This window comes from Microcebus murinus, chromosome 5 (assembly GCF_040939455.1).
Source record: "Microcebus murinus isolate Inina chromosome 5, M.murinus_Inina_mat1.0, whole genome shotgun sequence".
Taxonomy (NCBI): Eukaryota; Metazoa; Chordata; class Mammalia; order Primates; family Cheirogaleidae; genus Microcebus; species Microcebus murinus.
Genome location: NC_134108.1, coordinates 97,675,251 through 97,701,252, shown reverse-complemented (window position 1 = coordinate 97,701,252; position 26,002 = coordinate 97,675,251). Strand labels below are relative to the sequence as shown.

Below are 26,002 nucleotides of genomic sequence, written 5' to 3'. Positions count from 1 at the left end.
GTTGCCCAGGCTAGAGTGCTGTGGGGTTAGCATAGCCCACAGCAACCTCAAACTCCTGGGCTGAAGCAGTCCTCCTGCCTCAGCATCCCAAGTAGCTGGAACTACAGGCACTCACCACAATGCCTGGCTAGTTTTTTGCTTCTAGTTAGAGTTGACTTGTGAAGTTTTTCTATTTTTAGTAGAGTTAGGTCTTGCTCTTGCTGAGGCTGGTCTTGAACTCCTGACCTCAAGTGATGCTCCCATGTCAGCCTCCTAGAGTGTTAGGATTACAGGCGTGAACCACTGCGGCCAGCCTGGTGTAACTGTTTCTTATTTGGAGAATCTTAATTTTTCTATCTACTTGATTGTCATGTCTGTTTTGTGCCTCCATGCTGTTGGTTGTGTGTAATTATGATTTTTTGGTTTCAGGAGGTTAGTTATATTTATTTTTTGTCTTGATAAACAATTTTATAGATCCACAGAATGTCACAACTGAAGTAAATGTAGTGGTTATCTCGTTTAGCTTTTTTATGGCACAGGAAATTGATTCCTAGAGAATTTAGGTGAAATAACTAGATAATGACAACTGTACTAGAACCCAGGTCTTCTGACTTCCAATCCAGTGTAATATTTCTATTGTAGCTTGGTGTCTTTTTTTTTATAAAAAGTTAATTTGGAGGTGCTTATGGTCATGATTTGATGGCAGTGAAATTCTGCCTGTCTAGACTTCTTAGGATTCTCCTTTGCTGCCATCTCTCCTTAGAATCCTTGTATTACCAAATCCTATTTTGTTGGTAAAACTATTTCCTTGATCTAGAATGTCTGCTACATGTATCCTACCTTCTTGTTTCTTGTTCATCTTTCGTTGTGTAACTGTGTTATCATTTTTTTGTTGAAGCCTTTCATATCTGCTCCAGTTCAAACCTGTCCTTTCTAATAATTTTTGGAATACTTGTAGTTTATATGAAATATTTTAATATTTCATTATGTGTTCAAGTTTTATTGTTTAATGTGCATGTTTTTTTTTCAATTTCTATTCTTTAACTGTATATTTAAATTATTAAGAATCTTGTTTGGATTGTTGGTAATAGGCTCTTGATGGAACGTAGACACTCTTGGGATGACTGGTTGGCATTGATGGTATGTGGTTAGACCTACATGTTTGTTTATTAATTAATTAAAAAAAATGTATGGCTACTGCTATAGTTTTAATGATGGTCTTTTCCAAAATTCATGTTGAAACTTAATCCCCATTGTGGTGTTATTAAAAGGTGGAACCTTTTGGGGAAGTGGTTAAGGCCTAGGGCTCTGCCTCCCATGTTCTTTCCTTTTTGTTAGAGGGTTGGGGAGGGTAGTGATGGGCTGATGTCTCTTCCTCTTTTATAAGGATAGTAGTCCTTTCGGTTTAGGACCCTACCCTTATGACTTCCTTTAACCTTATTTATCTCCCCAAAGGCCCTATGGTGAAGTAAACATTGGGAGTTAGGGTTTCAGTACATGAATTTTGAGAAGACTTGTTATTCAGTCCATAACAAGTAGGTCTGGGGTGGAGCCTAATATATTGCCTTTCTAACAAGTTACCAGGTGATACTGTTGCTGCTGATCTGAGGAATATACTGAGTAGTAAGAAGTAATCCTTTAGTCAGCTGTACCTGGTTATCTACCCTCATTAAGCTGCTTAATGATTCACTTGTAAAGATGGGAATGAATCTGAGTTCTTAATTCTTAGAGCTTGAAAAAGGTTGAGAATACAAACCTGGATGGTTATAAATCAGTATTTCTGAGTTAAATGAAGCTTGTTTGAAAAACTAAAATTGTTTTTATGTTTACCTACGTGAGTTTGATTTTTATCTGTCTGGAAATAAGAATTATTAAAAAAGATAGAACACATTGCATTTAGATTTGTACATTTTGCCTCTTTATGACAACCTTAAAAGTAGTTTATTTGACATAGTATTCCTAGACTTTGGTTAGGAAGTAGTCTGAAAATCATCGACCTGGAGAACTTGTCTATGGTAATTTTTTTGCTCCAGAAGTGTCTTTTATTGTTTGTTTTTCTAATCCCAAAATTGGCAGTGGATATTTTGCTTTTGCTTAATTGGTAGGATAAGACATATAAATATATTCCATTGCCTGAAACTTCGTATCTTATTTGTAGTTGAATTTCTTTGTGGATGCATACCTTATACTGTGAGGGCACAGTCAAAAAAAAAAATCAATCTGGACTAATTGTGGTTAGCTGTTTAGGATGCTCAGCTGGTTCTCTTCTGCAGGGAGGGCCAGCTTCTACTATATGGAGTAGACTTTCTAGAGCTTCTGCAGAGGGTTGGTACTCTTCTGTAGTGAGAACTTGCCTCTGCTCTGTCTGTGGTGTAGACTTCCTTTCTACAATTTCTGAATAAATCTCACTTTCACTTAAAAAAAATAGAATGCTCATATGTTCTGTTTTTATTTATTTATGTAAGTTCTACATGATAAGTAAATAAGGGTGCTTTTAAAAATGATCTTTCTTAACTTAATGTTTTACTACTTTTAGAGACCAAGAAGCGTCAGTGTAAAGTTCTTTTTGAATACATTCCACAAAATGATGACGAACTGGAGCTGAAAGTGGGAGATATTATTGATATTAATGAAGAGGTAAGGAAAACGTGTTATAGATAAAGCAGAAATTGTAATTGATGCTCTGGGTTTTAGAAACATGCTTTGTAAGAATATTGAATTTTTTGTGAGAATTTTTGCCACTTTTTTTTAAATAAAATTTTAAGATATAGATTTTTCTTTACTCATTCTTATATCAACCATAAATCATGAGATTCAGAAAATAGGTGTAAGTATAGAGTTTTTATTCAAGCACAAAGCTTGAGAACAGTCACACAGACTCCAAAAGAGTGGGTTAGCATTCCAAAGTGAGGAAGTTAGGGTTTCACTTACAATAGCAAAGCTTAAACAGGGTTAAAACATTTTTCATACAAGGTCAGTACATACATTATAGGGATTTGATTGGTTATAGCTTCCTATATTCTAAGGAAGATTGCTTTAATATTCTATAAGGACAGATAATGGTCTCCGGGGTCTTCCTCTGGCTCTGTTTGGCCTTAATTATTTACAGGGCAAGAATGAGGAAGAGATTTAATTTATAATTAGAAAAGCAGAAGTTGAAGCTGTACACTATGTGACTCAGGCCATATAGCCACATTCCTCTCCTGGCCCAAAATAATTTAAAGTTCTAACAGCTTTAAGTTTGAATTACTTAATTTCATATTTGCTATATACCTAATATTTGTGTCTTGTATGTGTTGCCTCTAGGGATAAAAAAACCTTTTTAAAGCTAAAAATTTATGTAATCTAAGTAGCTAAGAGCATAAATGAGCCTTTCTGAATTTACTGTAGGCATAAAGCATGAAATAGAAGGAGTTTTACATTTTACATAGTAAAGGAATACAAAGCAGAATCTTTTAATTTAATTTAATTTAAAACTTTGCCTTATTTAGATTATCTCATTTAAAATTAACCAAAAATACTTTTCTACATTTTAATATCTTAGAATGAGATTTTAAAATATTTTAAATAACTTTTCACGTCTCTTTTTATCATTGACACAGTGTTAAAGTTTTATTTAGGAGCTGAAGATCCTATTTTCAAAGTATGTGTGTTGATGTCATATATTGTAGCAAGGATTGATTTTATGTCATAACACCTTGTAATTTATCACAGATGTTTATGTTTATGTAAACTTCCACTGTGTTTACACAGAAGGCAATTTTATTTTATTTCTACCTGTTGGCAATACAATAATAGCTAACATTTCTTGAACCTATATTGTATCTGAAGCACTGTACTAAGTGTTTCACATTTATTTCCTTTAAAGTTGTAAAGAACCTAACAAGATAGAAATTTTTATCCTCATTTTACACATGAAGAGATTGAATCACAGAAGATAAGTGATTGACTGTCCTAGTTATTGCAAACCAAGCCATCCTAAATTTAGGGGTTGCTAAGCTTGGTTGCTGCAAACCAAGCCATCCTAAACTTAGGGGTTGTGTGAGTCAAGAATTCAGTTAGGGCACAGCAGGGATGGCTTGTCTGTGTTCCATGATGTCTATGGGGGCCTCTATTGGAAAGATTCAAAGCTAGGGGCTGGTGGAATCAGGAATTCTCTTTCACTCACATGTCTATGCTCAGAAGTCTTGAGGACTATACCTACCACTTGGAGAGTCAGTATTTAGCCTCAGGGGATTTTAGGGTAGTCATCTTTATTACATGGCAGTTCACAGCTCTAAGTGTAAGCATTTCAGTGAACATGGCATTGGCTTCATTGCTTTTTACTGTCTAGCCTTGGGAATAATAGTGTCACTTTCACTACATTCTATTGGTTACAAGTGAGTTATAAGCCACCAAGTTTAGAGGGGTAGGGGACAAAGACCACTATTTCTTGGTGGGAGCAATGTCAAGATCACCTCTGTGGGATGAGAGATCTTGTTGCAGCCATTGTTGTCTAAGTTCATATGTCTGACACATGGGGGAGTGTGAATATGAATCCATGCAGTCTGTTTTTGAGTCTTTACCACTATACTTCTCTGCTTCTTAAGAATTCCTTAAATAACCCTAACTACCCAGTTGCTGCCAATTGGGGTTCTAGGTATAGATCATAGTCCACTGATGTTTATCTCCCTTTGTCGCATCTGTTTCAGTTTGGTTTACATATCCTCATCACATCTGGTTTGAATTAATCCCAATTCTTTGGTGCTTCAAGTGTGCTAAAAATTCTGAACTCTTCATGCTTACTGTCTTCTCTTACTTCCTCAAACAGTTTAGCCACTTCGTATGGGGTGGGGAACTTGCGGCCTTGGGGCCACATGTGACCTTCTGGATCCTTGACTTTTGATTGAATCCAAATTTTACAGAACAAATCCTTTTATTTTTTTATTTTTTTTATTTTTTTTTATTTTTTTTAGGTTTCCACTTCTGTGTGAGAACAAATCCTTTTAATAAAGGGATTTTATTTTTTGTTGGGATGGGGTCTTACTGTGTTGCCCAGGCTGGTCTCAAACTCCTGGCCTCTAGTGATCCTTCTGCCTTGGCTTCCAAAAGTGCTAGGATTATAGGTATGAGCCACTGCATTTGACCTAAATTATTTATTTTTAAGTCATTATTTTTCACATACTTTTTATCTGGAAGGCTCTTATTCAGCCTTTAATAGCAAGTGGCTTTTTTTTTTTTTTTTTGTCATTTCTTCTTCAGGGAGTATTTTTTGATTCTTTCAAGCCCTTTGTGCTCCTATAGCATTTTGTTTATACTTTTGTTGGAGCACTTCTTATTAATATTTAGTATTATAACTGTCTGCTGTTTTTTTTTCTTTAGATTGTTTCTTTAGATTGTTCAAGAACATGGATGTCACACATGCAATTTTGAGCCTTTTCCTAGTAGTTAACACCATAGCTTATATATAGTGAGTCCCTGTCAGATGAATAACTTACTAAAAATTTGTTTTGCAATTCTGATAAGATGGAATACATTAAAAAATATTTTAAACAGGAAAATGATCTTTTTTTCTAGCTGTGACCTTGCATACTGCTAAGTAAATTTTGGTAATGAATAGTTTACTCTTTAAAAAATTATTTTTACCTATTAAAATGTATAGCAGAAGCTATACATTTTCAAACAATTTATTGAATATTTTGTTAAGTTACTTCATGGAAATTAAGTAACCTTGTTATTAGTATAAATATTTCTCTGAAGAGTTTGATATATGAGGATATTTCTGTTTGGAGGGTGGTGTTTAGTACAGTCCGATATCTGAATTTTTAAAAAGTAAGAAATTCTTTCATGTTTTAGTTAAGAATCACTGTTCAAGTAAAAGGTTTAGTGATTTTCTGTGCCATTTAGGAAGTTATATTCTTATAGTCATCAAACTTTTTACAAATCAAAAATTTCCAAATAATTTAATAATATATGTCATATTTATAAACCAAGGCTTATAGTGACATTCCAGAAGAGAGCTATGTATTCTCTGATATTTTTAAGAAAAGTATTTATTTCATAGATTGTGATTGTTCTCATTGTAAATGTTGCAAAGTGCTGTTGATACATGGTTAATCCCATATATGATCAATCCACTTAGATTTAATGCACTTAAAATATATTTTTCCTTATCCTGTTTTCTTAAGTTTTAAAGGGATTATTTTGCATTGCTGACTTAGTGCTCATTCCATACTGTAGCTTAATTTTCCCATAGGGTGAAGGTTTTCCCTTAAAAGAATTTTTTTAACTTTATATAATTTTTCTTTTTTTATTTTTCTTTTTTTAACTGGGGGAATTCAGGTCACTTTAAAAGAAATTTTTATTATTTTTGAGTTGTGAACTCTTTCAGGTTGAAGAAGGTTGGTGGAGTGGAACCCTGAACAACAAGTTGGGATTGTTTCCTTCAAATTTTGTGAAAGAATTTGAGGTAACAGATGACGGTGAAACTCATGAAGCCCAGGAGGATTCAGGTAGACTATTTTAGAAAATTTGAATAGATTTAAATAAATTTTGCCTATGAACTAGTATTTATTTTATATTTTTAAAAACTGTTCTTATTTTTGAACTTTCAATCAGCTTCAGTTAATCTTCTTTACAAAAGCAAATTATCATGGGGTTCATAGTTCCTTTTTATATACTTGAGTTTCTTTTGAATAAATTATATGTTCTCATGGTTCAAAGATCAAAGTGTATGAAAAAATGTGCATCAGAATACTTGTCTTCCTCCAACTGGTTGTCTCCTCTGCCTCTGTAAGAAAGCATTTGTACTTGTTATCCTTCCAATGATCTTTATGCAGGCACACACACAAACATGTATAGTCATCCTTTGGTATCTGTGGGGGGTTGATTCCAGGACCTCCTGTGGATATAAAAATCCACAATTGCTCAAGTCCCTCATATAAAATGGTAGTATTCGAATATGACCTATGCATGTGCTTCTGTACACGTGAAATCATCTCTAGATTACTTGTAATACTTAATACAATGTAAATGCTATGCAAATAGTTGTTATACTATATTGTTTAGGGAATACAAGAGAAAAAATCAATACATACTCAGTATAGACACAATTCTTTTTCTTGAATATTTCCATTACTTGGTTGGTTGAATTCATAGATGCTGAACCCATGGATACAGAGGGGCAACTGTATTTGTATTTTCCCTCCTCTCTTAAACAAAATGTAGCATACTATGTTGGATGGAATATGTGCCAGTTAAAACAACCTGAAATAGTGACTTAAAACAGAATGTTGTAGTTGCTTAGGAAGTAAGGCTGATAGGGGCCCCTTTTTGACATGTACTTTAATCCTTTAAGAGGTAGGAAAAAGGAGCATGGTTTTTCAGACTTCTGTGCAAAATTGACACATATCATTTCCACTAACATTGTATCCATAGTCATGGCCATGCCTAAGTACAGCAGGGTGGGAATATATAATCTTCTTATAAGGAGAGACATCAAACATTTGGAACAGTATTACAGTATACTATATATACTATCCCAAATCACCTTAATCCCTTTTTTAAGGCTCAGAATTTCAAAGGACTTCAAATGTATTCTTATTAGCTTTCTACAGGTGCTAGAAACTAATGAAAAGAACATGAACTTCGTGGCTATTTAGTATGACTAGGCATGTCCTATTATCTACCTTTTTTTTTTTTTTTGAGACAGAGTTTCACTCTGTTCCCTGGGCTAGAGTGCCTTGGTGTCAGCCTAGCTCACAGCAACCTCAAACTCTTGAGCTCAAGTGATCCACCTGTTTCAGCCTCCTGAGTAGCTGGGACTACAGGCATGCGTCACCATGCCCACCTAATTTTTTCTATATATTTTTAGATGACCAATTAATTTCTTTCTATTTTTAGTAGAGACGGGGTCTCGCTCTTGCTCAGGCTGGTTTCAAACTCCTGACCGTGAGCAATCCTCCTGCCTCGGCCTCCTCAGTGTTAGGATTACAGGCATGAGCCACTGTGCCTGGCCTTATCTCCCTTTTTTTTTTTTTTTTTTTTTTTTTTTTTTTTTTTTTGGTGTTCTGTGTCTTTTCTGTTTAACTTAGCCGTGAACTTTTTTAAGATTCTAAACTTTTCTAAGGCTCTACTCTAAATATGAATTAAACAACTAAACAGCTGAATCTTTTAAAGCTTGTTTTCTCTTTGGTCAGCTGCTTGCTAGTGTTTCTCTTATGGAGATAGAATTGGCTATCTCACATAAAGCATACCTACATTATTCAGAGGGTGTATGTAGTGAACTTGCTATAGTGCCTGGCAAATTTTGAAGGATAGTAGATATTCTTCTGTTATATTACCTCATTCTTATTGCTTCACTCCTTTCTTTCTTTCAATTCCCATGCTTTTTATGGTAGGGTTAACTATATAGAGTAGTGATATGGTAAAGTTGCCTTAAGCAGAGTAATTTTTATTACTGGAAGTTGAATGGAGTGGGGTTGGGGGATGTTGAATTCAATTTTTTTTATTGCTGAGTCCATTGAAAGACAGAAAAATCATTGAGATAGGCATAAATACAGAAAGATACATATCAAATAGGAATACTTATATTTTATGTTATATTTATTTGAAAATATGTGTAGGGGACTGACATATATTTTCCTAGTTTAAGAATTAAAGTTAGTGAGTAGGCCGGGTGCGGTGGCTTACGCCTGTAATCCTAGCACTCTAGAAGGCTGAGGTGGGTGGATTGCTCGAGGTCAGGAGTAAACCTCAGCCTGAGCAAGAGCAAGACCCCGTCTCTACTATAAATAGAAAGAAACTAATTGGCCAACTAATATATATAGAAAAAAATTAGGCGGGTATGGTGGCGCATGCCTGTAGTCCCAGCTACTTGGGAGGCTGAGGCAGGAGGATTGCTTGAGCCCAGGAGTTTGAGGTTGCTATGAGCTAGGCTGATGCCACAGCACTCACTCTAGCCTGTGCAACAAAGCCAGACTCTGTCTCAAAAAACATAAAAAAAATTAAAAAAAATAAAGTTAGTAATGTATGTGTCCTGCCTAGAGTGTTTGAAAGTAATCTGTTCCAGACAAGGTCTTTGTAATAAACAAAGGTGTTGTCTAGGCATAACAAAGGACCTGAGTTGTAAGCAAGCTGAGCTACCCCGCCCCACAGCATTGGGGGTCTGGAGGCCACATGATAAACATATTGTTCCTGTGATTGCTGCGTACACCCCATAAGATGGCTGGTTAGTCAATGACGGGTAAGACCCCTCAAGGGAGGGGCGACCTAAGCCAGGCACAGCTGCCGGGGTTCAGCTGAAGATCTTAGGGGGTCACTCTAAGAGAAGCTGGGGATGAGAAACGCCCCTTGTGGCTCACCTTGCCCATTGCTAATCTCGTTCCTTTATCTATGCCTAGTGCCTAGAGCAGCCACCTTGAAATTCTGAGTCTGGGGATATCTGCTTCCCTAAGGCTACTCTTTCCGGAATTTATGGCTATCGCTGCCACGCCTGGGTGGTTACTTACAAGGAACTAACTTTAATCTTTTAGAGTATAAAAATAAAAGGGACCCAGTGTGTTATTACTGGAGTCAACTATTTGTACTTGTGCCTGCGTTTTTCTTTGTATTCTGCGCGTTTGTGTTTTATGTTCTGTGTTCATCCTCCGTCCTGCAAACGGTCCATGACAATATGTGTTATAAATTGAAGTCAGAATTTATGTTCAAGGATATATGAAAACCATTTGAGAACAAACATAAGCACCAAAACATCTGGCTTAAATTTAGTGATACATTTATTACTTAGCAGACTGTCTCCTGAGTTACCTCTGATGCATGTTGCTGTTCTTATGGTTCACAAGTATTGGATCTTCTGATACTTACTTTTAAGTATTTGGTGTATTAATAAATTAAAGCTTATAGTGAATTGATCTTCATGATGCCATGTAAAATTAAGCCTTTTAAATGCCTACAAAATTTTAAGTCCATATGGGACCACACCAGCACAAGAGATCTAATTTAAATTTTGATTTAGTTCATTATTTTATGATTATAAATATTTGAAGCATTTTCTTCTGTTCAGCCCTATTTGAATTTTAGTAATTGTGCAGAATTATATCTGCTAGAAAAGTACTTCCTTCTTTCTTAACCCTTGTATAATAACAGTGCATTCTAAATGTGGAGCTTCATGATTATGGGGTGGAAAGTCAGTGGTTGACGTACAGTATAATTCCTTTTCTTTCCTTCTGTAACTCTAATTTTTAAGCAGAAAGTTTCTGCATATTGATATGAATGCCAGGAAGAGAGTGTTTTATAAGAAGTGACTACTTATATTTTTAATGATAAAAGTACATAGTTCTTTTCAGTTTTAACTTGTGTTTGATCTTATGATTAAAGAGTTGATGTCTACTATTCCTATGTCCTAATGAAGTATAACAGCCTCTGTTTATAATTGGTGTTTTGATGTCTTTTCAGTCAGTAAAATAATGTGTTAGTAGCTGTGACAAAAATTATACTAGACTTCACATTATAAAATGTTATTTTTTGCTTACAGTATTAGAATGTCATATTTACCATATTTCAATATTTTACATAGTTTCTCCTCAACACTTTCTTATATATAATAGAGTTCTTCTCCTTCTCTAACTCCCCATCCGCTTCCCTACCTCCTTCCTCTCCTCTGAAATAAATGGGATGATGTTCTTGGTTTGACCAGTTTAACTCCAGCTATTACTGCTAAGAAGATAATTCTGACTCTAAATAATAAATGGACAATATTACCTGAGCCTTCATGGGTAATTTGTTTTTACATCTTCAGTTTTCTTTGACGAACTGTAGAATAAAAGTTTTAAGAAAGCCACTGTTATGTTTTCTATAGGAATGTGGTGAATTCATAATGTATTCTGCTACTCAGTGGTTTCTATATAAAATTCTAAGATAAATTTCTTTTAGTGTCAATCTCAGGAGAAGCACTGCCTATGTAGGAAAGTGTTATGTTTTAGTTTTTGTAATGAAATTTCTTTTTTCATTTTGTCAAATATACTTAACCCTTCTTATTTAGAGTGTCTTTTTGTCAGTGTTCAGATTCCACTTATTTTCTAAATAGGAACTTGCTTTTAAATGTTTCTTCTGATTGTATAAAGCCAGTGACTATATATACTGGTATTTTTTACCCTTTTATAAATCTTTTCCCCACATTAAACCTATTTCACAGTCTTCATTTAGATGTCTAATAGGCATCTTAAAATTAAGATGGACAAAATTGAGCTCTATTTTTTCTTGCTCCCAAATCTGTTCTACATAATATTCCACATCTGAGTTAAGGGCACCTCCATCCTTCTTTTACTTGGGCCAAAATTCTTGGACTCATCTTTTATTCTTTTTTTTTTTTTTTGGAGGCAGAGTATCACTTTGTTGCCCCAGGTGCTATGGTGTCAGCCTAGCTCACAGCAACCTCAAACTCCTGGGCTCAAGCAATCCTACTGCCTCAGCCTCCTGAGTAGCTGGAACTATAGGCATGTGCCACCATGCCAAGCTAATTTTTTCTATATATTTTTAGCTTGCCAATTAATTTCTTTGTATTTTTAGTATTTAACCAGCCTCGCTCTTGCTCAGGCTGGTTTGGAACTCCTGACCTTGAGCGATCCTCCTGCCTCCACCTCCCAGAGTGCTAGGATTATAGGCGTGAGCCACTGCCCCTGGCCAAATACATCTTTTATTCTTTTTAATCTCACATCCTAACTTGATTCATTAACCGATTTTGTCACCTACTAAAAAATATATAGAATGTATTTTCTTTATACCACCATCATTGATAGCTCCTGGTATAAGTTATCATTATCTTTTACTGTATAATTACAATAGCTTCTACCTTATTTAACCTCATCTCCTATTTAACTCTCCCCTTTGTTTACATTGATCTCCCTAGTGTATCTTGAAGATACCAGAAACGTTCCTATTTCACAGCCTTTGTACTTGCTGTAAACATTTGTCTGGGATGTTCTTCTTTGAGCAATCCTGATGGCTTCCTGTCTGATTCAGGATTCTCTGAGAAATCACGTTATTAGGGAGGCTTTTCTTGACAGGCTCTGTATAAAACAGCAGAAAGTCCCCATCACCCACTCTTTAATTCCCTTCTTTAATCTTTCTTTGAAGCATTCAAATGGGCAATTCAATAGAAAGGTGAAGTGGGGCTAAAGTAGTCTTAGAATGGAGACTCCTCTAATTCTACCCTAAAAGATTTTCACACTAAAATGCCAGTAACTTACCTGTTTGCCAGAAAGAAATGCAGCACTGTTTAAAGCAAGTATTTTCAACCCTGTCACTGATGACATTTTGGGCTGGATATTTCTTTGTTTTAGGGGCCTATCTGGTACACAGATATTAAGAGGCATTCCTGGTCTCTACTCAGTAGATGTCAGTAGCATTCCTCAGTTGTGATAACCAAAAATGTCTCCTGTCCTTTGAAGGCAAAATCACCCCTGGTGATTCACTGCTTTAAAGGATTACAAGAAATGGCAGGGCTCAGTGGCTCACGCCTGTAATCCTTGCAGTCTGGGAGGCTGGCAGGAGGATTGCTTGAGCTCAGGAGTTCGAGAGCAGCCTGAGCAAGAGCGAGACCCCATCTCTACTATAAATAGAAATAAATTAGCCAAACAACTAAAACCAGAAAAAATTAGCCAAATGTGGTGGTGCGTGCCTGTAGTCCCAGCTACTCGGGAGGCTGAGGCAGGAGGATCACTTGAGCCCAGGAGTTTGAGGTTGCTGTGAGCTAGGCTTGATGCCACGGCATCCTAGCCCAGGCAACAGAGTGAGACTCTGTCTAAAAAAAAAAAAAGGATTACAAGAGAATTTGGACTTAGCATCAAATAAAAATAGTTACTATGTATATCAAGAAGCAGGAATATGTGACTTATAATCTGGAGGAAAAATTTGTTGATACACAGAGACTCAGTAATGATGGAATTAACAGACAAAGATGTTAAAATAGCTATAATAAAAATGCTCAAGGTTGTTAATGGAAAATATGAACATAATGATTTAACAAAAAAACCCTCTATATATGCCTACCAGAGAAGGGATTAAAAAAAAGGGCAAAATGGAACTACTATAGATGTAAAACACAATATCTGAAATGAATTTCTTCATGTGACGTCTTAATAGTACACTAGACAGTGTATAAAAAAAGATCATTGAACTTGAAAATGTGACAGTAGAATATGTCCAAAATGAAGTACAAAGACACAAAAGACTGCAAAAACTTCAGCAACTTGGGATAATTTTAAATGGCCTGACATGTGTAGCTTAAGTCTCAGGAGGAGAAGGAAGAGGAAATATTTGAAGAAATAATGCTAAAAAATTTGAAGCAAACTATAAATCCATATGCAAAACGTATAAACACACACAAAGCTTGGCACATCATAACTATGTGCGGAACACAGGAAAGAAAGCGAAAATCTTAGAAGGAGCTAGGGGAGAAAAAGCACATCAAGTAAAGAAGAATGAAGATAAGAATTGCACAGATTATTTTCAGAAACTGAATTACAAGACAGTGTCCTCAGAACCTATGGAAGGAAGAAGACAATAGAATGCCGTGTTAAAAGAAGAAAACTGGTCAACCTAGAAGTCTGTTTTCTATGATTATAGCCTTTAGAGTAAAGGTAAGATTTTAAAAGTTTTTAGATAATAATAGCTGAGAGACTTCATTGCCTGTAGACCTACGCTACAAAGAGGTATTAAAGGAAGTTCGTTGTGTAAAAGAAAAGTCATACCACATGGAAACTTGAATTTGCATAAGAGAGAAAAGACTTGGAGAAATGTGGGTAGGTTAAAAAACCATTTTTTTGTTTTAAAATTTCTTTAAGGATAATTGACCATTTAAGGCAAAAACAATAATATATTACGGGACTTACGAAGGTAAAGGTAAAATATGATAAAAGTAACTCCAAACACAGAAGAGGTGGAATGAAAGCGTACCGTTGTAGGGCTCTTACATTATATGTGAAATGGTATAATCTTATCTGAATGTATATCTTGGTGAGTTAAAGATGCATACAGTCAGTCCTATGTATCTGTGAATTCCACATTCATGGACTCAACCTACTGTGGATTGAAAATATCAAGAAAAAAAATTGTACTGAACATGTATGGGCTTTTTTTCTTGTCATTCTCTAAACAATACAGTATAACAACTATTTACATATCACTTACATTCTTTTAGGTATTAGAAGTAATCTTGAAGTATACAGCAGGATGTTTGTAGATTACATGCAAATGCTAAGCCATTTTATACCAGGGACTTAAGCATTCACAGATTTTGATATCTATGGGGGTCCTAGAACCCAGTGCCCCATGGTCACAGAGGGTTGATTGTATTGTAAAGCCTAGAGTAGCTCCTTTAAGAAAACAAAACACTGACGTTGTCTTGGTTGGTGCTGCTATAACAGAAGACCTGAGTTTGTTAATTTATGAACAACACAAGTTTATTTCTCACAGTTTCGGAGGCTGAAAAGTCCCATTGTCAAGATGCTGGCAGGTTCAGAGTTTAGTGATGGCCTGGTTTTTGCTTTCAAGATGACCTTCTTTCTGTGTCTTTCAGAGGGGATAAATACCCTGTCCACACTTGGCAGAAGGGACAGAAGTGCAAAAGTAGTAATCTCACTCCCTCCAGACCTTTTATTTTTGTTGTTGTTGTTGACAGAGTCTCGCTCTGTTGCCTGGGCTAGAGTGCCATGGCATCAGTCTAGTTCATGGCAGCCTCAGACTTCTGACATCAAGCAATCCTCCTGCCTCAGCCTTCCTAGTAGCTGGGACTACAGGCACGTGCCACCATGCCCGGCTAATTTTTTCTGTTTTTTAGTTTTTGGCTAATTTCTTTCTATTTATAGTAGAGAACTGGGTCTTGTTCTTGCTCAGGCTGGTCTCGAACCCCTGAGCTCAAGCAATCCTCCTGCCTCGGCCTCCCAGAGTGCTAGGATTACAGGCATGAGCCACCATGCCCAGCCCTTCCAGACTTTTATTAGGACATAATCCATCCGTGAGTTCAGAGCCCTTATGACCTAATCACCTCCTAATGGCCCCAGTTCTTTTTTTTCTGCCGGCATATTATGGGGATACAAATGTTAAGGTTACATATATTTCCCTTGTTCCCTCCCCCCTCGAGTCAGAGCTTTAAGTGTGTCCATCCCCCAGTTGGTGCTCATCGCACTCATTATCTATGTATATACCCATTCCCTCCCCCCCCCACCTGCCTGACACCTGATAGATGTTATTCCCATATATCCACTTATATGTTGATCAGTTAATACCAATTTGCTGGTGAGTACATGTGGTGCTTATTTTTCTATTCTTGGGATACTTCACTTAATAGAATGGGTTCCAGCTCTATCCAGGAATATATAAGAGGTGCTATATCACCGTTGTTTCTTATAGCTGAATAGTACTCCATGGTATACATATACCACATTTTATTAATAATCCACTCATGTACTGAGGGGCACTTCAGTTGTTTCCACATCTTTGCAATTGTGAATTGTGCTGCTATAAATATTCGAGTGCTGGTGTCTTTTTCATACAGTAACTTTGTTCTTTTGTGTAGATGCCCAGTTATGAGACTGCTGGATCAAATGGTAGATCTACTTGTATGGCTTTAAGGTATCTCCATATTGCTTTTCACAGAGGTTGGACTAGTTTGCAGTCCCACCAGCAATATGAGAGTGTTCCTATGTCTTCACATCCATGCCAACATTTATTGTTTTGGGACTTGTTAATGAAGGCCATTCTCATTGGAGATAAGTGATATCTCATTGTGGTTTTGATTTGCATTTCCCTGATGATTAGAGATGTTGAGCATTTTTTCATATGTTGGCCATTATTCTGTCTTCTTTTGGGAAGTTTCTGTTCATGTCCTTTGCCCACTTTTTATTAGGGTTGTTTGATTTTTCCTTGCTGATTTTTCTGAGTTCTAAATAGATTCTAGTTATCAGTCCTTGATCGGATGTGTAGCTTGTGAAAATTTTCTCCCATTCTGTGGGTTGTCTGTTTGCTCTCTTGACAGTTTCTTTGGCTGTGCAGAAGCTTCTTAATTTGATCAGGTCCCATTTATTTATTTTCGAAGTGGAGATAGTGGACAACCTTGTCTTGTTTCAGTTCTACATGGGAATGCTTTCAATTTTTCCATAGTCAGCATAATGTTGGCTGTGGGTTTGTCATATATGGCTTGTATCAGTTTTAGGTAAGCCCTGTCTATGCCTATTTTGTTAAGTGTTCTTATCATAAAAGGGTGTTGAATTTTGTAAAATACTTTTTCTGCGTCTATTGAGAATCATATGGTCTTTGTTTTTGCTTCTGTTTATATGGTGAATTACATTTATAGATTTGCATATGTTGAACCATCCCTGCATCCCTGGAATGAAGCCCACTTGGTTGTGATGGATTATTTTCTTGATAAGGACCTGGATTCGATTAGCTAGAATTCTGTTGAAGATTTTTGCATCTATATTCATAAGGGATATTGGTGTGCAGTTTTCTTTTTTTGTTATATCCTTTCCTGGTTTTGGTATCAGGGTTATGTTCGCTTCATAAAATGTTTTGGGGAGGATTCTGTCCTTCTCAACGTTGTGGAATAATTTCTGCAGGATAGACACCAGATATTCTTGTTAGGTTTGGTAAAATTCGGATGTGAAATCATCTGGTCCAGGACTTTTCTTTTTAGGAAGTTTTTTTTTTTTTTTTTTTTTTTTGAGATAGAGTCTCGCTTTGTTGCCCAGGCTAGAGTGAGTGCTGTGGCTTCAGCCTAGCTAACAGCAACCTCAAACTCTTAGGCTCAAGCAATCCTACTGCCTCAGCCTCCGGAGTAGCTGGGACTACAGGCATGCACTACCATGCCCGGTTAATTTTTTCTATATATATTAGTTGGCCAATTAATTTCTTTCTATTTATAGTAGAGATGGGGTCTCGCTCTTGTTCAGGCTGGTTTCGAACTCCTGACCTTGAGCCATCCTCCCTCCTCGGCCTCCTAGAGTGCTAGGATTACACTCGTGAGCTACCGTGCGCGGCCTAAGAAGGTTTTTTATTGCTGTTTCAGTTTCAGTACTTGATATTGGTCTGTTCAGGAATTCTATTTCTTCCTGGTTAAGCCTAGGGAGGGTGTGTGTTTCTAAGAATTTGTCCATTTCCTCCACATTTTCCAGTTTGTGTGCATAAAAGTTTTTGTAGTATTCATAAATTATATCTTCTATCTTTGTGGCATCAGTTGTAATTTCTCCTTTATTGTTCCTGATAGCCCCACTTCTTCATGCTATCATATTGGGTCTTAGGTTCTAATATAGTGAATTTTTGGAGGGACACATGCATTCAAACTGTAGCAGAGGTATAGCTAATAAGTTGCTAATAAAATAGAATACTAAGAAATACTTACAAAAGGACAAAAAAATAGAAAAAGTAACAAAGGTTAGGTGATAAATTAGAAAACATATAGATAGCAAGATAATGGATTTAAACATATCTGCATCAATAATTACATTAAATGTAAATGGTCTAAAAACTCCCATTGAAGGATCAAGATTGTCAGACTAGATAATGTGCTGTCTTTTAGAAACTCAGGTTAAAAGAAGGTTAGACAAAGATACTTTGTGCAATGCATAATAAATCTAGAATTATTAATATCAAGGTATATTTCAGGAAAAGAAATATTACCAGAGAATTAAAAAGGGACATTTCATAATGATGTCAATTCATAAAAATTCTTTAGCCATTCTAAGTATGCATAACAAAGTAAGAACTTTAAAATGCATGAGGCACAAACTATCAGAACTGAAAGAAATAGATAAATCCACAAATAGATATATGTATGTATTATTCAATAATTGATAGAACTGGTAGAGAAAAAAACAGCATTTAATACACTTGAAAAACATTATTAATTAAGTGGACCTAATTGACATTTTCATTGGACAGTGTTTAAATATACATTCTTTCAAAGTGTGCACAGAATATTCACCAGATACACCCTATGGTGTTGCATGAGAGAAGTCTCATGAGATTTAAAAGGATTGAAATCAAATAGTGTAGGTTTTGTGACCACACTGGACTTACTTTAGAAACAGATATTTGGGAAATCTTCATATATTTGGAAATTAAATAATACTTTTAAATAACCTATGTATTAAAGAAGAAATCATAAGGGAAATTAGAACAGTTTTTGATATAAATAACATGTAAATGTAACATTAAAATTTTGAATATAGGCCAGGCGTGATGGCTCACGCCTGTTATTTCAGTACTTTGGGAGGCTGAGTTGAGAGGATCGCTCAGGGTCAGGCATTCAAGAGCAGCCTGAGCAAGAGTGAGATCCTGTCTCTAGTAAAAATAGAAAGAAATTGCCTGGATAACTAAAAAATATATAGAAAAAATTAACCGGGCATGGTGGTGCATGCCTGTAGTCCCAGCTACTCGAGAGGCTGAGGGAGAAGGATTGCTTTGAGCCCAGGACTTTGTGGTTGCTGTGAGCTAGCCTGACGCCATGGCACTCTAGCCCAAGCAACAGAGCAAGACTCTGTCTAAAAAAATAAAAAAATATTGGAATACAGGTATAGCATCATGTACAGGGAAATTTATAGCTTTAAATACTTATATTAGGAAAGCAGAAAAGACAAAAAGTCTAAGCTTTTATCTTAAACTGGAAAAAGATGAGCAAAGTAAACCTGAAATAATTAGAAGGAAGAAATAATAAGAGCAGAAAAGTGGGCTCTTATTATTTTATCTCAACAAGTTCAAAAGTTGAAATTTTTCAAACGATCAAAAAATTGATAAAGCCCTAACAAGACAGATCAAAGAAAAAGGAGAAAATACAAATTACTAATATCAGACATGAATTAAGAGATATCACAGATCAGACATTAGAAGAGTAACAAAGGAAATATGCTCATAAAGTTGACAACTTAGATGAAATGCACAAATTCCTTGAAAAGTACTGTTTACCAAAGCAGGCATAGAAGAAATATACGTTTTAAATAGTCTATAAAAGAAATTGAATTCATTATCAAAAATTTTCACATAAGGAAAATTCCATACTTACGGCGTTTCGAACCGATGAATTTTATGAAGCGTTTAATCTTATACACATTCTTTCAGATTTCTGTATTACCTTGATAACAAAACTTCATGAATCCATTTTAAAAGAAGGAATCATTGGCCACTATTTCTCATGAACGTAAACATAGATATCCTTAACATATTATGCCCAATTCAGCAAAATATGTAAAGGTCAGTAACGTCATGACTGGTGGATTCTATCCTACACATGCAGCACTGGTTTAAAAAGTCTGTGTAATTCACCATATTAGCAGTTTACCAGTGGAAAACCAATAGATGCAGAAAGAGAATTTGCAAATTCAGTACTTATGATGAAAACTCTCCCTAATAGTAACAGAAGGGAACTTTCAAACTTTGATAAAGGTCATCTATGAAAACCCTGGAGCTAACTAATAGTTTTAATGGTGTATACATACTAGTATATCTGTACAGTGGAATACTAATCAGCAATAAGAAGGAATGAAGTATGTATACAGGCAACAGCATGGATGAATTTCATGTATTTTGTGTAGCAAAAGAAGTAGACTTAAAAGACTATGTACTATGTAAAAGAGTATAGTATTATGTACTCTCTCATTAAATTTATTTGACAAAGGGCACATTTATAGTGACAGAATGAAGATCAGAAATCTCGGGAAGCTTGAGATAGAAAGGACTGACTGGGATGGTGTACAAGTATCGTTTGGTGGTGGCAGAATTATTCTATATTTTGATTGTTATGGCTCCATTTGTCAAAACTTATTGAAATGTCCATTTAAAATGGCTTTACTTAAGTGTATATAAACATTCTCTCAATAAATTGAATTATAAATGTGTTACAAAACTATGTATCTTCTCCCTTTCTCTCTTCTGTGTGGCTTAGACTAATGATGAAAGTGATTAGAGTAGATTACTGTATATTTCTTAAGTTAATAAAACTTGTTTCTATAAACCACCTCTAAAATTGTCACATGATTGAAGGCTTTTGTGGGCTGAGGCATTATATTGAAGTGTTTAAGAACTTCAATTTAATGGGGTGATTTAGAATTCAGTTCAAATGTTAGCTTTGTTACTTACTGCTTATAGGTCTTTGGGAAAATTTTTACTGTATCTTTGTTCAGTTTACTTATATGTAAAGTGAGGAGTGATACTGGTTAATATTAATAAGCACACGAGATGGCTATGAAAATTAGATAATTCAAGTACATTGCTTAGCAAAGTGCCTGGCACCAAATTATCTCCATATAATGGTAACTCCTATTTTTATTACCTGTGTTAACGTTCTTACTATTATGGACAGATACCACGTTTTTCTTCACCCCTTACCCCAATCTGAAATGTTTCTGAAATTTTTGTTGATTTACTCCAGAACTTTGTTTCTTAGATTATAAGGCTCTTTGAGAATCTGATAAAAGCAATACTTCTTTTCCCCAGGTAAACATACTGAAAACATATTCCCAGTTTTTATATTCAGATCTACACCTACCTTTGATCACATTGAATCATGTCTTTTAAAAATGATTGTACTTTGTCTCTTTAATGTTTCAGTCTTAACATTATATTATCTTTTGCTAAAAGCTATACATTTGATATGTTCTTGTTAAGGACCTTGTAAAATGATATGGTTTCCTGGTTTTCTTAATTAGTGTTTTACTAATTAAATGTGCCTAAACTTGTTTTGCACAACAAAAAAGGTGCATCTTACTCTTGGATATTTCGGTACTTTTATTTTTATTCTACCATTTTATTAGGTATATAAATTATAGACATTATGGAAGTTAGTAATGTTAAGATTTTTGTGATTCTAGATGTCATTCTTCAAAAACAAATTATTCTTTCAGAAACTGTTTTGACTGGGCTTACTTCACCTTTACTCTCTCCTGGGAATGGGAGTGAAACCACACCTGGATCAATTACACAGCCAAAGAAAATTCGAGGAATTGGATTTGGAGATATTTTTAAAGAAGGCTCTGTGAAACTTAGGACAAGAACATCCAGTAGTGAAACTGAAGAGAAAAAAACAGATAAGGTGGTAATGATGAATTTAACTTAAAATAACTCCACTTGTTTTCTCATTAAACATTTTTTTAAATTGTAAAAGTCAGTTTGTAACTCTGATACATTTCTTATTTTGAGATCTATGATAATTTGTTATAAATGAGAAGGCTGTGAGAAATTATTTTCTTTGCACATTTGCAGTGATTAATATTCATGTCTGAATCATGTAAAATTAGAATTCTTGTTTCTTGGTAATTTTTTTTTAATTTATTTTTTTTTATTTTGGCATATTATGGGGGTACAGAATTTAAGGTTTCAATAAATGCCCATTTCCCCCCTCCCCCCACAAGTCTGAGTCTCCAGCATGACCATCTCCCAGATGGTGCACATCTCACTCATTATATATGTATATACCCGCGCCCCCCCCTTGCCCAGTACCCTATTACTGCAGTACCTATGTGACCACTTAGGTGCTGTTCAGTTAATACCAATTTGCTGGTGAGTATATGTGGTGCTTGTTTTTCCATTCTTGGGAAACTTCACTTAATAGTATGGGTTCCAGCTCTAACCAGGAAAATATAAGATGTGCTATATCACCATTGTTTCTTAGAGCTGAATAGTACTCCATGGTATACATATAGCACATTTTATTAATCCATTCTTGGATTGATGGGCACTTGGGCTGTTTCCACAGCCTTGCAATTATGAATTGTGCTGCTATAAACATTTGAGTGCAGGTGTCTTTTTTGTAGAGTGTCATTGGATCTTTTGGATAGATGCCCAGCAATGGGATTGCTGGATCAAATGGTAGATTCACTTGTATCGCTTTAAGGTATCTCCATACTGCTTTCCACAGAGGTTGAACTAATTTGCAGTCCCACCAGCAGTGTAGGAGTATAGAATTTTTTTATTTCCATCTTGATTTCTTCATTTATGAAGTAATCATTTAGTAGGAGGTTGTTTAATTTCCACATTTTTGTGTAGAAATGTGAGTTTCTGTTAGGGTTGATTTCTACTTTTATTCCACTGTGATCTGAGAAGGTACATGGTATAATTTCTATTTTTTTAAATTTCTTGAGATTTACTTTGTGTCCTAGGATATGGTCAATCTTAGAGAATGTCCCGTGAGCTGATGAGAAGAACGTATATTCAGTGGATTTTGGGTAGAATGTCCTGTAGATGTCAGTCAGACCCAGTTGTTCCAAGGTTTTGTTTAAGTCCATTATTTCTTTATTAATTTTCTGTTTGGAGGATCTGTCTTGTGCCGTCAGTGGGGTGTTGAAATCTCCGGTGATTATGGAGTTGTTATTAATCCTTTTGCTTAGATCCAGTAAGGTTTGCTTTATGAAACTGGGTGCACCTAAGTTGGGTGCATATATATTTAAAATTGTTATCTCTTCTTGATGAACTGTGCCCTTCACCATTATATAATGACCCTCTTTGTCTTTCACTACTTTTTGTTGGTTTAAAAACTAAATCGTCTGAAATTAGAACTGCCACGCCAGCCTTCTTTTGGCTTCTACTTGCCTGGAATACTGATCTCCACCCTTTTACTTTTAGTCTATATGCATCCTTGCAGGTTAGATGTGTTTCCTGAAGACAGCATATACTTGGCCTGTATTTTCTTATCCATTCAGCCAGCCTATGTCTCTTGAGTGGAGAGTTTAAGGCATTCACATTTATTGAGAGAACTGATAGATAAGGTAGATTACTGTTCATTCTGTTGGGTTGGATGTTGTTGCTTTGATTTCTCTCTTGAGCCATTGTATTATCTGGCCTTTAATCTTTGGGTTTTGGTTGTTTTTATATTCGTGAGTTTTTATTTATGGGGTTCCGTGCGTAACACTGTTTTGAGTATTTCTTGTAGGGCTGGTCTTGTCTTGGTGAATTCTCTGAGACTTTGCTTGTCTGAGAATGTCTTTATTTCTCCTTCATATATGAAGATTAGTTTTGCAGGGAAAAAGATTCTAGGGTGGGCATTGTTTTGTTTCAGAAGAGTGAGAATGGGGCCCCAGTCTCTCCTTGCTTGTAAAGTCTCATTAGAGAAGTCTGGTGTTATTCGAATTGGCTTTCCCTTGTATGTCACTTGCTTTTTTCGTCTTACAGCTCTTAGAAGGGCCTCTTTAGTTGATATTTTGGTCAATCTGATGACTGCATGTCGTGACGTCTTCCTGTTTGCATTGAATCTCCCAGGGGTCTTCTTAGCTTCTTGAACTTGTATATCGAGATTTTGAGCAAGGCCTGGGAAATTTTCCTCTATTATATCTTCAAATAGCATGTCCAACCCTTGGGTGTCGTCCTCTTCCCCTTCTGGTAACCCTATGACCCTCACATTAGGTTTCTTCACATAATCCCACATCTCTTGTAGGCTTTGCTCTTTTCTCTTGTATCTCTGCTCTATCTCTGTGATGGTTTTATTTAGTTGGAGGGTGTTATCTTCAAGCTCTGAGATTCTTTCTTCTGTTTGATCTACCCTGTTCTTGAGACTTTCCACTGTATTTTGTAGTTCCTTGAATTGATTCTTCATTTCCAGGAGTTCGTTCGGTTAAACTTTTCTTCATTGTGTCTATTTCGTTAGTGAGCTTTTGTTCTAGGTCCTGGAGGCTTTTTGTGGTTTCTTTGTGTTGGTTATTGAGTTGTTGTTGTAGCTCGGTGAGTGTTCTTATGATCCACATACGAAATTCCTCTTCTGTCATTTTGGTTGCCTGATTTGGGTTGGTGTCCGTTTCTAGGGGGCTGGTGCTCCTCTTTGTGGGTGTGTTTTCCGTTTGGTTCTTCATATTTCCTGAGTTCCTTCGCTGATTTCTTCCCATGTCCATCAGTTGTTGTTTCTTTCCTTTAGGTTTTTGTTTGGGTATTCACACGCCTTGTTTAGTTTCTGAGCCGTTAGGTGGTGTCCTTCCCGCTGGTCTCTGGGCTGCTCTGGAGGTCTCAGCTTCCAGTTCTCCTCCGTAGCCTCCTCCCGTGGAGTCTCCCAGGGTCTCAAGTACCCCTCCTTCCGGCCCTCGTCTGCTGTATGCTCGCCTTCTTGCTTCTTTTTTCTAATTTCTGCTAGAATATGTCTTTTCTGCAGAGACACTCTTTCTGGCGGTGTTTCTCGTCTGCCATCTTGATCCTCCCCTCGTTTCTTGGTAAATTTAACACAAACTTTTCTTAGTAGAATGTTTAGGTTTTTTAAGTTATCACAGTGTAAATAAAAATAAAAGTTTTTTTCCCCTTCTTTAAGCTAAGATTTTACGTTTTTTTCTTTAATTTGAAGTAGACCTACAATGGTCTGCTTTAAAATGAATTGATGAGATATTAAGTTACTTAGGCATTATTTAACTTTCTGCTGGATTATCAATAAAGGTTAAATTTACTAATCTCCTTTGAATGTATAGATAATTTTATTTTCTATTAGCATTTTACTGATGATATGAAATAAAACAAAGTAACTCATAAATTATCAGATCTAATAAGAGGCTTTAACATAAAACCTCAAGCTTTTATTTTGGTGGTGAAATAACTATTTTCTTTACAATATTTTTTCATGGTTGTTCCTGGTGTCTTTCCTTTGGAGATCCAGACATAGTATTTACTTCAGATAGGAGGCTTTTCCCTTGACATTCAGGGGAAAGCATTGTAGTTTTCATTTGTTTCTCTTTAACTCTTAAGAACTTAAAATATTTTAGTATTTATTTGTTTAGTTACATTTCATTTATAAGACAGTGTTTTGGTTAGTGAAAATGATATTCTGGTTTCCTCCCGAGGTGCGTGGTTTCAACATTCTTTTCCCCCCAGTTTGCTACATATTTTCCCATGTAATAGTGAGAGGTTGGGTTCAGGGAAGGGAACCTTCACTTTCTACCCTACACATTTTTAGCTCTGAGACTGTCTGGCATTAAGATTATGGGGTCTGATTGAAGACTGGAATTTTTGTGGTGTTTGGAATGGTGCTCTACAGCCAGAAAGTAGGACCACTGGAGAAGCATTTCTTGTATTATGGACATTAGACTAGATGATCTTGTGCCCCTTCCAACTCTAAAGCTTATGATTGTATTAAATAACTTTATTTGATTAATGATTTTATTAGTAATTTTTCAATCATCATTGATAATGTCCAGTACTCAGAGTTGTTATTAGTCTCAGGGTTACCCTATATGATGGCCTTGTGAGGCTTGCTTTGATTACAGAATAAAGTAGGGAGCACATTTGCTATGTCTGTCAGTGACATCATATTAGAAGATGTGGTCGTTAGAATTGGGGGAAATTAAAGTGAGTATATTAGAAGATAAAAGCAGAAAACACAGAGGTAGGTAAATTAGCAATGTGTTCAGATTTTTAAATAATGAAATCTAAGGTCAAATGAACTGTTGTTTCTGGGAACAGAACTCAAGGAAAACAATAGTGTAAGTTAGATAGTAGGACTTTGTTTAGTCAGTAAACATGGAAAAATATCTAGTAGATTAGTTAAAATGGTTGTAACATTACATAAATGTTTTCATTCAGATAACAATGATGTATAAAAAAAGAGCATTTTTTTTCTTCTCTGTCTCATTTTAAGGATAAGTTTGGTGCTAGTAAGAGCCCACTTCTGGAGTCAGATTTTCTGGGTTCAAATGTAGGCTGTACTGCTAAGTTCCTGTTATTGTTGGCGTATTACTTAATTGCTTTTTAATCTATAAAGGTGGTGAATAATAGTGCCTACTTAGTGCAGATAGAGGATTACATTATAATGTATATAAAATGTTTAGCTCAGAGATTGGTACATAGTAAATTCTCAAATGCTATTGTTACTATTTATTTTGGAGATTCTAAAATTAAATCACAATAATGTATTAGGGTATCAGAGTATGTTTATTATCTTTAAGATAAGGGGTTGTAAAAATTAGTAGCTCTGAGCTATCATTTAAGCAATTGCTGAGATCTTTATCTTTTTCATTGCTGAGTTTTTAGTCACATTATTATCCTAACTTTTTCATTGCTGAGTTTTTAGTCACATTATTATCCTAGC

The 26,002-nt window shown here is 35.6% G+C and overlaps 1 protein-coding gene and 1 long non-coding RNA gene across 2 annotated transcripts in view; both read left to right on the top strand.

The window, feature by feature from the left end:
• The window catches only part of CD2AP (CD2 associated protein), a 142,929-nt gene that overhangs the window by 64,482 nt on the left and 52,445 nt on the right, over positions 1 to 26,002 (top strand). Inside the window, exons 4-6 of the mRNA XM_012744824.3 lie at positions 2,516 to 2,616; positions 6,350 to 6,470; positions 20,853 to 21,040. Coding sequence (XP_012600278.1) covers positions 2,516 to 2,616; positions 6,350 to 6,470; positions 20,853 to 21,040 — 410 coding nt within the window. The remainder of the gene's footprint in view (positions 1 to 2,515; positions 2,617 to 6,349; positions 6,471 to 20,852; positions 21,041 to 26,002) is intronic.
• LOC142870973 (uncharacterized) lies at positions 7,986 to 13,833 on the top strand. Its single transcript, XR_012919315.1, has 2 exons — positions 7,986 to 11,361; positions 12,690 to 13,833. It is a non-coding gene; the product is annotated as an uncharacterized LOC142870973 (long non-coding RNA).